The sequence below is a fragment of the Oncorhynchus clarkii genome, chromosome 10, assembly GCF_045791955.1.
Source record: "Oncorhynchus clarkii lewisi isolate Uvic-CL-2024 chromosome 10, UVic_Ocla_1.0, whole genome shotgun sequence".
NCBI classification, from domain to species: Eukaryota; Metazoa; Chordata; class Actinopteri; order Salmoniformes; family Salmonidae; genus Oncorhynchus; species Oncorhynchus clarkii.
In genome coordinates this window covers 52768134-52783033 of record NC_092156.1, presented here as the reverse complement: position 1 = coordinate 52783033, position 14900 = coordinate 52768134, and the positions used below count along the sequence as shown (strand labels likewise).

At 40.2% G+C, this 14900-nt stretch overlaps 1 protein-coding gene across 1 annotated transcript; it reads left to right on the top strand.

Annotated features, from left to right (window-relative positions):
- The first annotated feature begins 7972 nt into the window (after positions 1-7972).
- On the top strand, positions 7973-14179 carry LOC139419643 (extracellular superoxide dismutase [Cu-Zn]-like). Its single transcript, XM_071169628.1, has 2 exons — positions 7973-8138; positions 10553-14179. Exon 2 carries the CDS (start codon positions 10575-10577, stop codon positions 11211-11213), a length of 639 nt encoding a protein of 212 aa, XP_071025729.1. The 5' UTR covers positions 7973-8138; positions 10553-10574; the 3' UTR covers positions 11214-14179.
- The last annotated feature ends 721 nt before the right edge of the window (positions 14180-14900 follow it).

The window sequence follows — 14900 nt, the reverse complement described above, 5'->3', positions numbered from 1 at the left end:
AATTATTGTAGACTTTGCCCTTTGCAAACGTTTTTAAAAATCGCGTTGTTTAGAAGGTGCGCAAAGGCGAATTGAGTTCTTGCACACGCGCACTTCACAGAATAGGCGTTCCCGAACGGAAATCTGCAGATTATATTAGAACACGCCAATAGGATCTCGCTAACTCGTGCTTGAATCTGCCCACTATTGGTAATTTGTTCCCCATTGGAAACGAGGGGCGATGGTATATCTTGGTTTAGTTATAAAACATCTTCGGTAAAACAGTATGTCGCTCACTGCTGCCATCCTCTGTATCATTGCGCCATAACAGTTGTTACACGGTCAGACTCAGTTCTCAGTATATTTGGTGTCTTTCTATCTACCAATTTGCCAATTTAGCGACTAGTCGCTATATTTAGCAAGTATTCAGGCCCCTCTAGCGACACATTTTCAAAAAAGCGACTAGCGACAAATCTAGCGACCTTTTCTGGTGTTATTGGAGACTTTTGGAGACTCGAACGTGAAAGCACGTATCGTTCTTACTCTTCTCAACGAGCAGCGGGTGCTGCCGTGGGTCCCAAAGCACTCACAGGTGGCCCAGTCCTCGCGCAGCAGTCAGAGCAGGAGATGTTCATCCCTCCTCTTCCACACTGCAAATGAATCACGCATGCGGGAAGCCGCCGCTGGCTAATTGCCACCCTGGTTTACATGAAAATTAAAATGATCCTGAATTAGGGCCAGACTAGTTACCATAATTTTCTCACATTGCCATTGTGTTTTTTCTAATGTCTCTTTTTGTTCCATTTTTAGATTGTTGATGTAGATTGTATACAAAAAATGTACAAAATATTATGGTTAAAAATGTTAATGTTTTACTGTGACTTGTTGTAGGCCCCTGAGTGGATCATAAGGTTAAAAACCAAACCAAATTAAGAACTAAACTAACTAACTAAACTAAAAAATAAAATAAAAAACGAAGTAACTCCGCCAGTGTCTCTTTTGGGTCACTTTTGCCGGTCATAAAAAAACACAAGAATTGACAGAAGAAAGTTCATTTGTAGTTCTAAACATATTTAGGGTGTTTTTTACTCACTTTTTGTCTCTCCCACGTTATTCCTTTCTCCTACAGTGTCCATCACAATTACATGCACATTGTCAATTATGCAAATGAGGTGATGGCGTCATCCAGCTACTTATAGCGACTTTTAGGACAGCCAATGGCTACTTTCCTTACCGAGGAGTTGGCAACAGTGATTTGCTAGTGTGCACTGGGAAAATAGGCTACGTTATCGTAAGATCCGCAGGTTTTACGTTCTGTCTCTTGGACTAGTCTACTTATTTTCAGGATATTGAATATTCTTTGTGACAAGAAATTGTAGATCACATTAAGGCCTATTAGAAAAATACAAATACACTGTTAAAGCAAAGCCCCTGAACTTTCGTGTATTTTCTGCACTATGCAATGATATGGGCAGTGACCATGTGACGCTTTTACAACATACAGAAGAGAGCTGGTTGTCAAGGGTCAAAGTATTGACACGTTTTTTAATTGAGAGACGAGCTTAAAGTTTTCTTCCCTGACCATCATTTTCACATGTCTGGCCACTTGTATGATGACGAATTTCCCACAAGACTGGTCTATCTGGGTGATGTTTTTTCTTTCCAGGATGATCTGAAACTAGGATTACAGGGACTCTCCGCAACTATATTCAATGTGCGGGACAAAATTCAGGCTATGATTAAGAAGTTAGAGCTCTTTTCTGTCTGCATTAACAAGAACAACACACAGGTCTTTCCATCATTGTATGATTTTTTTGTGTGCAAATGAATTGAAGCTTACGGACAATGTCAAATGTGATATAGTGAAGCACCTGAGTGAGTTGGGTGAGCAATTATGCAGGTACTTTCCCAAAACGGATGACACAAACAACTGGATTCATTATCCCATTCATGCCCTGCCTCCAGTCCGCTTACCGATATCTGAACAAGAAAGCCTCATCGAAATTGCATCAAGCGGTTCTGTGAAAATTAAATTTAATCAGAAGCCACTGCCAGATTTCTGGATTTGGGCTGCACTCAGATTATCTTGCCTTGGCAAACTGAGCTGTTAAGACCCTTTGCAACCATGTACCTATGTGAGAGTGGATTCTCGGCCCTCACTAGCATGAAAAATAAATACAGGCAGAGACTGTGTGTGGAAAATGATTTAAGACTGAGACTCTCTCCAATACAACCCAACATTGCAGAGTTATGTGCATCCTTTCAAGCACACCCTTCTCATTAACCTGTGATGAGTTATTCACAATTTTCGATGAACAAATAAGGTTTTATATGTAAGATGGTTAAATAAGGAGCAAAATTATTGATTATTATTACATTATTATTTGTGCCCTGATCCTATAAGAGCTCATTGTCACTTCCCACGAGCTGGGTTGTGACAAAAACGTACACTCATTCTTATGTTTAATAAATGTATCGTATAATGTGTGTGTGTGTGGCAAAAAAACAAACATTTGAGAGTGCGCTGACCGTGGTGCTAGAGGGGGTACGCAGCTGGAGGTTGAATGTTTGAAGGGGTACGGGACTATAAAAAGTTTGGGAACCACTGCCCTACCGGAAGGGGTGAAGCAGAGAAGAAGAGGCGAAGCGAGAGATAACATCTCCCCAAAATCTGCCCAATACGTTTCTCTTGATTTATTTTGCACCTAAACTTGTTACCTGCCTTTCCCGCCATTGGGACAACGGTCGGTTGCTATACCACTAAAACATTGACTCCCATTGTTAGGGCATCTCCTCATTATACACAAATCTCTGGCTGAACGAACCAGAGGTTTCATTTCCGGATTTTAGAACAAACTGGCAAGCTCTATAAGCAATGGGGACACATTGGGTATTCATCAATGTGCATTATACCGTGCTCCGCACTCTCATGCTCCGAGTGTTCTCCGACCACGTTCTCTTGAGTACTTTCTTGTGAGGACGAGAGTGTGGAGAATGCATAAAACAATACATTTGAGAAGCACCCTACTGTATTACCTCATGCTTCACCTTCCCATTAACTGAACCTTCTTCCAGTTGTCTTAAAATATAGTTCAATTTCTTTTTGCAAGGTAAGAAAATGTGATGTTTTGTTTGTAAATTTACATTTGTGAATATGACATTTGGCCAAAAGAATAATGAAATTAATTACATTAAATTGTTTAAACTTATTTCTATCATCCTGACACAGCTGGTGTAACTGAGTCAGGTTTGTATGCCTCCTTGCTCACACACATTTCTATAGGATTGAGGTCAGGGCTTTGTGATGGCCACTTCAATATCTTAATGTTGTTGTCCTTAAGCCATTTTGCCACAACTTTGGAAGTATGCTTAGGGTCATTGTCCATTTGGAAGACTCATTTGCAACCAAGCTTTAACTTCCTGACTGATGTCTTGAGATGTTGCTTCAATATATCCACATAATTGTCCTCCTCATGATGCCATCTATTTTGTGAAGTGCACCAGTCCCTCTTGATGTAAGCACCCCCACAACATGATGCTGCTTCGTGCATCACGGTTGGGATGGTGTTCTTCAGCTTGCAAGCCTCCCCCTTTTTCCTTCAAACATAACGATGGTCATTATGGCCAAACAGTTCTATTTTTGTTTCATCAGATCAGAGGACATTTCTCCAAAAAGTACAATCTTTGTCTGATAACTGCAAACCAAATGGGATGGCGAATCACTGCAGAATGCAGCTCCATGCTTCACGGTTGGAACCACACATGCGGTGGTCATCCGTTCACTTACTCTGCGTCTCACAAAGACACGGCGGCTGGAAGCAAAAATCTCAAATTTTGACTCATCAGATCAAAGAACAGATTTCCACCAGTTTAATGTCCATTGTTTCTTGGCCCAAGAAAGTCTCTCCTTATTATTTGTGTCCTTTATCAGTGGTTTCTTTGCAGCAATTCGACCATAAAGGCTTGATTCACGCAGTCTCCTCTGAATAGTTGATGTTGAGTTGTGTCTGTTACTTGAACTCTGTGAAGCATTTATTTGGGCTGAAATCTGAGGTGCAGTTAACACTAATGAACTTATCTTCTGCTGCAGAGGTAACTCTGGGTCTTCCTTTCCTGTGGTGGTCCTCATGAGAGGCAGTTTCATCATAGCGCTTGATGGTTTTTGTGGTTGCACTTGAAGAAACTTTAAAAGTTCTTGAAATTTTCCGGATTGGCAGACCTTCGTGTCTTAAAGTAACGGACGTCTTTTATTTTTTCTTATTTGAGCTGTTCTTGCTATAATATGGATTTGGTCTTTTACCAAATAGGGCTATCTTCTGTATACCACCCCTACCATGTCACAACACAACTGATTGGATCAAATGCATTAAGAAGGAAAGAAATTCCACAAATTAACTTTTAACAAGGCACAACTGTTAATTGAAATGCATTCCAGGTGACTACCTCATGAAGCTGGTTGAGAGAATGCCAAGAGTGTGTGCAAAGCTATCATCAAGGCAAAGTGATTTTTAAAATATATTTTGACACTACTTGATTTCATATGTGTTATTTCATAGTGTTGATGTCTTCAATGTAGAAAATAGTACAAATAAAGAAAAACCCTCGAATGAATAGGTGTTCTAAAACTTTTGACCGGTAGTGTATATATATATATAAAATGATAACTGTTTAAGATTTTTTTTCGATTTGTGTGTATTTTTGAGAAATTCTTAGATATTACTGCACTGTTGGAGCTAGAAACAAAAGCATTTCACTCCACTCACAATAACATCTGCTTTGATTTGATATATACTTGTGTTCCCCATGTACTTTTTGTATTGATTTGTTGTTAATAATAAAACAATTATAGAACTTGTCCAGCTATGGCAATGGCAACAATAGACGAAACAAGATATACACAAAGCAAATGTTTTGATACATAATTATCAGCTAGATATGTGAATCGTAATAATCTAGCTAGTCAGCTAGTTAAACGGCCAAACATGACCTACAACTAATGTTATGCGGGGCGGCAGGTAGCTTAGTGGTTAGAGCATTGGGCGAGTAACTGAAAGGTTGTTAGATAGAATCCCTGAACTGACATGGTAAAAATCTGTCGTTCTGCCCCTGAACAAGACAGTTTTAACCTGCTGTTCCTTGGCCGTCATTGTAAATAAGAATTTATCTTAACTGACTTGCTTAGTTAAATAAAGGTAAAATTAAAAATATGCAAGGTAGATGTACATTTTTCATGGGTAGCCACCAATTTTTCCTGGCTAGTCAGTTAATTTACAATACCCATTTACTGAACCGTCTTCCAGCCAGGACAACAATGGCAATAGAGAAGAATATATACACAAAGCAACCGTTTTACTTCAGAACTAACAGCAAGCTATATGTGAATCATGATAATGTAGCTAACCAGATAGTTTAGCAGGCAAAAATGACCTAAAACAAATATTATGCAAGATAGATGTCAATTCTTCATTGATAGCTTGCTAACAATTTTTCATGGCTATCTGGCTGGCTAGCAAACAGTAGTAGTAGCTCGCCAGTTACCCCTATTGACTTATTATGGGCTTGCTATCTACGGTACATAGGTAAACATGCCAAAATGAACACAGCATGTCTTTATTAACATATCAAGATAACGTATTGCAGTCAGGTAACCATACTGTATGAGATGTGAATAGGCAACATTTCATTCTGAAGTCAGAGTGTATTTTCTCTCAAATAATGAGAGAAAGAATGTCAGCTCAAATAATGTCTGCCATTGATTTCAATACATTTTCGCGTCCATTTTTTTTGTGGTTGCGTCATATTTCTTCGCATACCTTCCATTGAAGCATCGATACATTCTTCAAAATATGTTCAAACAGAGTACGCATTCGAGAAATGCTTTCCGCGCTCCGTTTCGCATACTTTGATTTGGGCTCATTCTCCAGCCTCCTTGGTCCAATTTGCGTGCTCGGAGCATGAGCAGTTCGAGTCTTCCAATAATCACTACAATAATCATTGACTTATCAGTTGTTAGTTTAATATTACATTTTACAATTAAGGTATAGACACATATCAAAGTAGTATGGATTTTGAGAACCACCCATTGTGCTTTCAAGACAACTGGGAACTCTGAAAAAGCTATGTCAAATCATGACGTCAGTGATCTTCAGGTCGAAAGTCAGAGCTCTAGAAAGTTTCCGAGTTGGAATTAAAATGAAATGTTATTCTTCACATGCTTCGTAAACAACAGGCGTATACTAACAGTGAAATGCTTCCTTACGGGTCCTTCCCAACAATGCAGCAAAATGAAATAGAGAAATAATAGAAAAGTAAAACACTTAATAATAAAAGTAATAATAGATACATAATGAGTAACATTAACTTGGCTATATATAAGGGGTGCCAGTACCGAGTCGATGTGCAGGGGTATGTCCGATGTCCACCAGATACATATGCGTTTTGTTTTGCCTGATATGTAGCTCGCTTTTCAACTAGCTAAAAACTAGCTAGTTGGAGTCTGTGTGTGTACTTCCATTTGTACCACCACATGTTAAATTAAAGCAAGAGTTTAAAATATTGAATGCATGTGGTACACAGAATGCACCGCAGCCTAGTGCGGCATCCCCAAAATTGCACTGCTGACTGCTCCATTGACAACGAATGACCTCCGCCAGAAAGCAGAGTTTGATGCATCAGGTGCAGAGGAGGCTGGTGGGAGGAGCTATAGGAAGACAGGCTCATTGTAATGGCTGGAATGCAATTAATGGAACGGTATCAAACACATCAAACATATGGAAACCACACGTTTGACTCCATTCCATTAATTCCATTCCAGCCATTACAATGAGCCAGTCCTCCTATAGCTTCTCCCACCAGCATCCACTGATCTGGTGGACATGCATCTGGTGGACATACCAAGCCTAACTACAGTAATGGATGTTACTGTTTAATCAGGGAGCCACAAAGATGAAGTAGCCTAAACAAATGTAATCTCTGAATTCACGTTGTTTGCTAATAATGCAGCCACAGAATAGAAATAAACTAAAACAAATGATGTTGTATTGATATTTTGCATTGTTAAAAGTTGAGAGATACTGTTTCATTCACGCAAAGTAATGAGACTGGATGTGTGAGTATGCCCAATGCCTCTAAGATAAATTATGGTAAAGTTGGCCTCATGTATAGGCCCTTGAACAAATCAATAAAATCAAAGACATCCAAAATCCATCAGATTAAGAGTTTTGAATGAAGCCAGCAAGGCAAATAATTAATCTCAGTGATTGACAGTATACAGGTATTATTGCACGTTGATTAAACAATTGCAGTGAAATGAGATTAAATCTAGTCATGATCAATTTCATATATTTCATTCAGCTAAAGTAGATTGGCTTGATAGCAGCATTGACGTTGTTGGTTGGCTAGAAAGCAAACCTTTACACATCGTTAACTTTGGGGAAAACTGGTCCAGCTAGCTATTGTTAGTTCAAATAAAGCAAAATGATGTACTAATACGAAAGTTCAAGTGTAAACTATAAAGTATAAACCCACCAGACTTTAATTTATGAAGGTCCCAGGCGGAAGGTTCTCGGTTGAACGTGGACGAGCATCTGGACAGTCCATGCACTTTGAAACCTACGCCCACCGTGACGTAAAGCACCGCCCCCGAGCGAAATGCCCTGGAAAGAATGTGTCCCTTCTCACCCCCGCTCCACCCACCACCTACGCCCTCTGGTTACACAAGGAGAGGATTTTATTAATGCGTTCGTTTAGGAACCGGCTTCCACCCTGGTGTGAGCCAGGTGCCAAATCGTCTCAAAACAAAAATGACGTAGTAATGAGTAGGATTCTGTGTTTTCACATGCAGAAGTGACTGCTTTTGATAAAAATACTATTTTGAGAATTCGAACACATACTTTAATGGAAAATAGATGTATGTTTCTGAACTACACATCATGCTGCAGTGTTTAGAACATGACCGAGCGGTGCAGATTACTTTTTCTATTTGAGATTATTAGAGGGCGCTCTACCCTCACTACTTTTTACCCGTTCATGTCATGGACAATAGCACGGTGCACTTAATCGAACACCCTCAAGATTGACGGGCTCTATCTCTGCAAAGTTTGTGACAACCCCGATGGTTTATTCCGACAATTGTCAAGAACTGTGATTTCGCCAGACAGGTAGGCTACAGAGATCACGAACATGGCCATCAATTTATATTCTAGAAAATTGCTTGCCAAATCCGAATTACGTTGGACTTCAAAGACCGTAAACGATTGAGGAATATGTGTTCATTTGGGTGTGTTTTCCTCAATTATTACTACAAGCTATACCTTGTGATTTTTTTGTAATGAGTACTTTTGGGTGTCAGGGAGAATGTATGGAGTAAAAAGTACATTATATTCTTTAGGAATGTAGTGAAGTAAAAGTAAAAGTTGTCAAAAATACAAGTAGTAAAGTACAGATACCCCCCCAAAACTACTTAAGTAGTACTTAAGTACTTTACACCACGGCCTATAGTGTTTATATGTGTTTAAACCTATTTGTATTAGAGAAGTAGGCTAAACAGAAATTGTAGTATTGGCTAAATTAAGCATCAAGTGTAGTATAGATACAGTGGGGCAAAAAAGTATTTAGTCAGCCACCAATTGTGCAAGTTCTCCCACTTAAAAAGATGAGAGAGGCCTGTAATTTTCATCATAGGTACACTTCAACTATGACAGACAAAACGAGAAGAAAAAAAATCCAGAAAATCACATTGTAGGATTTTTAAAGAATTTATTTGCAAATGATGGTGGAAAATAAGTATTTGGTCAATAACAAAAGTTTATCTCAATACTTTGTTATATACCCTTTGTTGGCAATGACAGAGGTCAAATGTTTTCTGTAAGTCTTCACAAGGTTTTCACACACTGTTGCTGGTATTTTGGCCCATTCCTCCATGCAGATCTCCTCTAGAGAAGTGATGTTTTGGGGCTGTTGCTGGGCAACACCGACTTTCAACTCCCTCCAAAGATTTTCTATGGGGTTGAGATCTGGAGACTGGCTAGGCCACTCCAGGACCTTGAAATGCTTCTTACGAAGCCACTCCTTCGTTGCCCGGGCGGTGTGTTTGGGATCATTGTCATGCTGAAAGACCCAGCCACGTTTCATCTGCAATGCCCTTGCTGATGGAAGGAGCTTTTCACTAAAAATCTCACGATACATGGCCCCATTCATTCTTATCTTTACACGGATCAGTCGTCCTGGTCCCTTTGCAGAAAAACAGCCCCAAAGCATGATGTTTCCACCCCCATGCTTCACAGTAGGTATGGTGTTCTTTGGATGCAACTCAGCATTCTTTGTCCTCCAAAAATTACAAGTTGAGTTTTTACCAAAAAGTTATATTTTGGTTTCATCTGACCATATGACATTCTCCCAATCTTCTTCTGGATCATCCAAATGCTCTCTAGCAAACTTCAGACAGGCCTGGACATGTACTGGCTTAAGCAGGGGGACACGTCTGGCACTGTAGGATTTGAGTCCCTGGCGGCGTAGTGTGTTACTGTTGGTAGGCTTTGTTACTTTGGTCCCAGCTCTCTGCAGGTCATTCACTAGGTCCCCCCGTTGTGGTTCTGGGATTTTTGCTCACCGTTCTTGTGAACATTTTGACCCCACTGCGTGAGATCTTGCGTGGAGCCCTAGATCGAGGGAGATTATCAGTAGTCTTGTATGTCTTCCATTTCCTAATAATTGCTACCACAGTTGATTTCTTCAAACCAAGCTGCAGATTGCAGATTCAGTCTTCCCAGCCTGGTGCAGGTCTACAATTTTGTTTCTGGTGTCCTTTGACAGCTCTTTGGTCTTGGCCATAGTGGAGTTTGGAGTGTGACTGTTTGAGGTTGTGGACAGGTGTATTTTATACTGATAACAAGTTCAAACAGGTGCCATTAATACAGGTAACGAGTGGAGGACAGAGGAGCCTCTTAAAGAAGTTACAGGTCTGTGAGAGCCAGAAATCTTGCTTGTTTGTAGGTGACCAAATGCTTATTTTCCACCATAATTTGCAAATAAATTCATTAAAAAACCTACAATGTGATTTTCTGGATTTTTTTTCTCATTTTGTCTGTCATAGTTGAAGTGTACCTATGATGAAAATTACAGGCCTCTCTCATCTTTTTAAGTGGGAGAACTTGCACAATTGGTGGTTGACTAAATACTTTTTTGCCCCACTGTATTTACCCTCCCACGTCTCTGTAATACCAGCCTGGCAGGTAAACCTGGCTTTTCAATAGACTTTTCTAAATATTCTAAATGTAAATATGACGGGGCATATCTTTCAAAAATATCTACAAGGTTAGGTAGGCAATGGTTAGCCTAATACAAGTCTATAGTGTTAGGCCAATATTATAAATGTATAAAGAAGTGTACTTAAATAGTATAGAATAGTTTAATGTACTTAAAATCCCAACTTCGACCTAAAGGCTTCATCCTCCCAATTTAAATCTGTTTATATTTAAGTGCATTAGTTAGGCTACAGGTTAGTTTAATGATAAAACATGGTTGCCCTGTGGACACTATGAGATCCTGATTGTGTATTTTGTTTTTCTTCTAGGTTACACAAAAAAGCTAGGACCATGCCTTTATTTCATCCAATATTTCTGTTTGTTCTGGTAAGCTTCCAAGCATGCTCCTCTACACACAGCCAGGAGGCTGCCTCCAACATGGCCCCACCAGAGGCCATGGAGTATAACAGAACTGTCTATGCAGCCTGCAAAATGAGACCCAGCACCAAACTAGGCGAAGGTCTACCTAACGTGTATGGACAGGTGCTGTTCAAGCAGGAATACCCTGAGGGAAGCCTCAAAGTCCTCTTTCGTCTCCATGGTTTCCCAAGTGACAGTGATCATCAGTCAAAAGCCATCCACATCCACCAGTACGGGGATTTCAGCCAGGGCTGCGATTCCACAGGCGGCCATTACAACCCTTACAGGGTCCCCCATCCCAGCCACCCGGGGGACTTTGGGAACTTTGTGGCCCACCAGGGGAGGGTTCACAAGTTGACTGAATCAAAGGCCACTCTGTTCGGGGGGCTGTCGGTGCTTGGGCGGGCGGTGGTGGTCCATGAGAAGGCAGACGACCTAGGGCAGGGCGGGGATGCGGGGAGCCTGCTACATGGTAATGCTGGGCGGAGGCTGGCATGTTGCACCATCGGGATGAGCAGTCCCAAACTGTGGGATAAGCACCATCATCGACAGCAGAGAAGAAGGGGATGAGAATCGTAGTTTATTCTTCCCTTTTCTTTCTGAGCTCACCATCTTTCATCGCAAGACAACTTAATTTCATTGCTTTAATTTTATCCAGATCTAAATTACAAAAATGTTTCCTTCTCTTTTAAAGACATGTTTATCTTTTATTTTAAGGGATAGGACAGGTTTACCATAGCTGATAGCAATTCATGTATCTTGTATTAAACTTTGAAAAGACCTTTATTGAAATTCCAAGTGTGCTTTGTAAATCATTTCTGAGAAATGTTTATTTTCATTACATTTCATTATACTTTAACTGGTATATCAAAAAAGATCTTTCAAATGAAGCTAGAAGATCCCGACCCTACCGTTGTGCTTGTTTACACTGAGCTGCAATAGGGTCGGAACGCAATCATGTTTACATTAAGACACCGTGGTTATGGCGCAAGATATTCGTCAGAAAACATACCTCAATCCAGGGATGGGATATGCCATTGTACTCCAAATGTTACCTTTATCCATACTGCTCAATTGAGAAGATTGAAATACTGCTAGTTTTCCAGGAAAACTGCACTTTTTGTTCTCACGCTAGCTAGCATTAGCCCCATTAGCAAATATGGAATGGCACATTGTGTTGAACAACAAAGGAGCTGATTAGCTGACACTTCCATTTAAAAATTGCTGCATTGGCTAATGAAAAGGGAAGCTTTCTGGGAAAACTAGCAGTATTTCAATCGTTTCGATTAAGCAATTTAACCCAAGATCCAACAAAAAAGACAATATAGGCCTAGGGTTTCAAGCTTTGGTTGATTTCAAATTTAGTTCCAGGTTGTTGACAAGTTAATTATTGATATGTTGGATTCAACCAAAAATTGAAGTTAAAGAATATAGGACAGATGGAACTTTCCAAGCAATAGATACATCTCTTTCAAATGTTTATATTTGTTTGTGTTGACAACCAAACACAATTCAATATCACTTTTATAATACAGTAACTAGCTGAATAAATTGTTGACAAATTATGTTGGATTCATGTCTTCAACTCAACCAACAATCCCCCCGTGGCACTGATGGAACTATCTAAGCAGATACTAGCCAAGCAGTGTGCTTTGTGATGGTTGAAAGTAGTGATAACACATTGGAAATTCAACAAACTTCTGGCTGTCTTTTTGAGTGGGGCAATAATAGGTTGTAATCTCATTGATCAATGCCTCAACCAAATATTACCTGATTGTCCACGTTGAAATTATGTGGTGTGCCCAGTGGGAAGGGCATATGCCCAAAATGGCATGGTACAGTATATTGCACCTAGGTAAATCACTTTTTTGACAGCACCCGTCTTTATTGGAACGAAACCTTCCATACATATTTGCCCAAGTGCTCCGAAGTGACTTTTTGGACCTGAATGCCAAAATATTCAAGAGAGAAAGGTCCTCAAAGTTGATCCATTTGGTATACCCCAAAATATAAATGGTTGAGATTGATATAATTTAAAAGCTTAAAAAACAGGGTTATCAAACAATTATATAATATAAAGTATTTTTTTAAATAAAAATGGTCCCTATTTAACGCCAGTTATCCAAAAAAGCATGAACACCAATTTTTTTAACGTTGTAGCTTAGACCCTATTTTACATCATGTCTGCCATTAGTTGAGACACAACATGCTCTTGAATACAGGGTGATATAGATACTTTTGTATCTGTTTCCTCCAGCACAAGACCTCTTCACAAGGTCCTTTGCTATTGTTCTGGGATTGATTTGCACTTTTCGTACTAAAAAGTACATTCATCTCTAGGAGACAGAACGCGTCTCCTTGCTGAGCGGTATGACGGCTGCGTGGTCCCATGGTGTTTATACTTGCGTTCTATTGTTTGTACAGATGAAGTGGTACCTTCAGGAGTTTGGAAATTGCTCCCAATGATGAACCAGACTTGTGGAGGTCTACCATTTTTTTTCCTGAGGTCTTGGCTGATTTCTTTTGGTTTTCCCATGATGTCAAGCAAAGAGGTACTGAGTTTGAAGGTAGGCCTTGAAATACATCCACAGGTATGCCTCCAATTGACTCAAATGATGTCCATTAGCCTATTTATTTATTTCTGATAGGCTAAAGCCATCGGTGCCACTGGTAGATTGTTGGTTCTGGAATTTTCCAAGCTGTTGAAAGGCACAGTCAACTTACTGTATGTAAACTTCTGACCCACTGGAATTGTGATACAGTGAATTATAAGTTAAATAAGCTGTAAACAATTGTTGGAAACATGACTTGTGTCATGCACAAAGTAGATGTCCTAACTGACTTGCCAAAACTATAGTTTAACAAGAAATGTGTGGACTGGTTGAAAAACAAGTTTTAATGACTCCAACCTAAGTGTATGTAAACTTCCGACTTCAACTGTATCTACAACACAAAATACACGTGTACGTGTGTATGTTATTGTGTGTGTATGCACTTAGAGGAACTCTGGAGCTCTGTCAGAGTGACCATCAGGTTCTTGTTCACATCCTTGACCAAGGCCCTTCTCCCCCGATTGCTCAGTTTGACCGGGCTGCCAGCTCTAGGAAGAGTGTTGGTGGTTCCAATCTTCTTCCATTTAAGAATGATGAAGGCCACTGTGTTCTTGGGGACCTTCAATGCTGCAGAAATGTTTTGGTACCCTTCCCACAGATCTGTGCCTCAAAACAACAATATCTGGGAGCTCCTGTCTGGGACAACTCCTTCGAGCTCATGGCTTGGTTTTTGCTCTGACATGCACTGTCAACTGTGGAACCGTATACAGACAGGTGTGTGCCTTTCCAAATCAAGTCCAATCAATTTACCACAGATGGACTCCAATCATGTTTGAGATGTTTCTACATCTTGAGCAATGGAAACAGGATGCACCTGAGCTTAATTGAGTCTCATAGCAAAAGGTCTGAATACTTATTTACATAGGGTATTATTTGAAAAAAAAAGTGTGTATACAAAAAAAAATTAAATTGTTTCACTTGTCACTATGGGGTAGTGTGTGTCGATTTTTGTATTTAATCCACTTTAGAATGAGGCTGTAAAGTAAAAAAATGTGGATAGAGTGAAGGAGTCTGAATACTTTCCGAATGCACTGTACATATAAAGTGTATCAAATTTGATGATGGAGTTTGAGACGTGTGGCTACGCAGTCGTAGGTGAACAGGGAGTATAAGAGGAGGCTGAGCACATACCCTTGTGGGGCCTTCGGTGTTGAGGATCAGCTTGGCGGAGGTGTTGTTGCCTACCTCCACCACTTGGGGTCGGCCTGTCAGGAAGTCCAGGACCCAGTTGCACAGGGAGGGTTTCAGACCCAGGACCCTGAACTTAGTGATGAGCTTGGAGGGCACTATGGTATTGAAGGCTGAGCTGTAGTCGATGAACAGCATTATATAGATATTTCTCTTGTCCAGTTGGGGTAGGGCAGTGTGCAGTGCCATAGCAATTGCATCGTCCATGGATCTGTTGGGGCAGTATGTGAATTGTAGTGGGTTTAAGTTGTTAAGTAAGGTGGAGATGATATGGTCCTTAACTAGCCTCTCAAAGCACTTCATGATGACAGTAGTGAGTGCTAGTCATTTAGTTCAGTTATCTTCACTTTCTTGGGTACAGGAACAATGTTGGACATCTCGAAGCAAGTGGTGACAACAGACTGGGATATGAATAGATTGAATGCCGGTATGACGGTAAACACTCCAGCCATCTAGT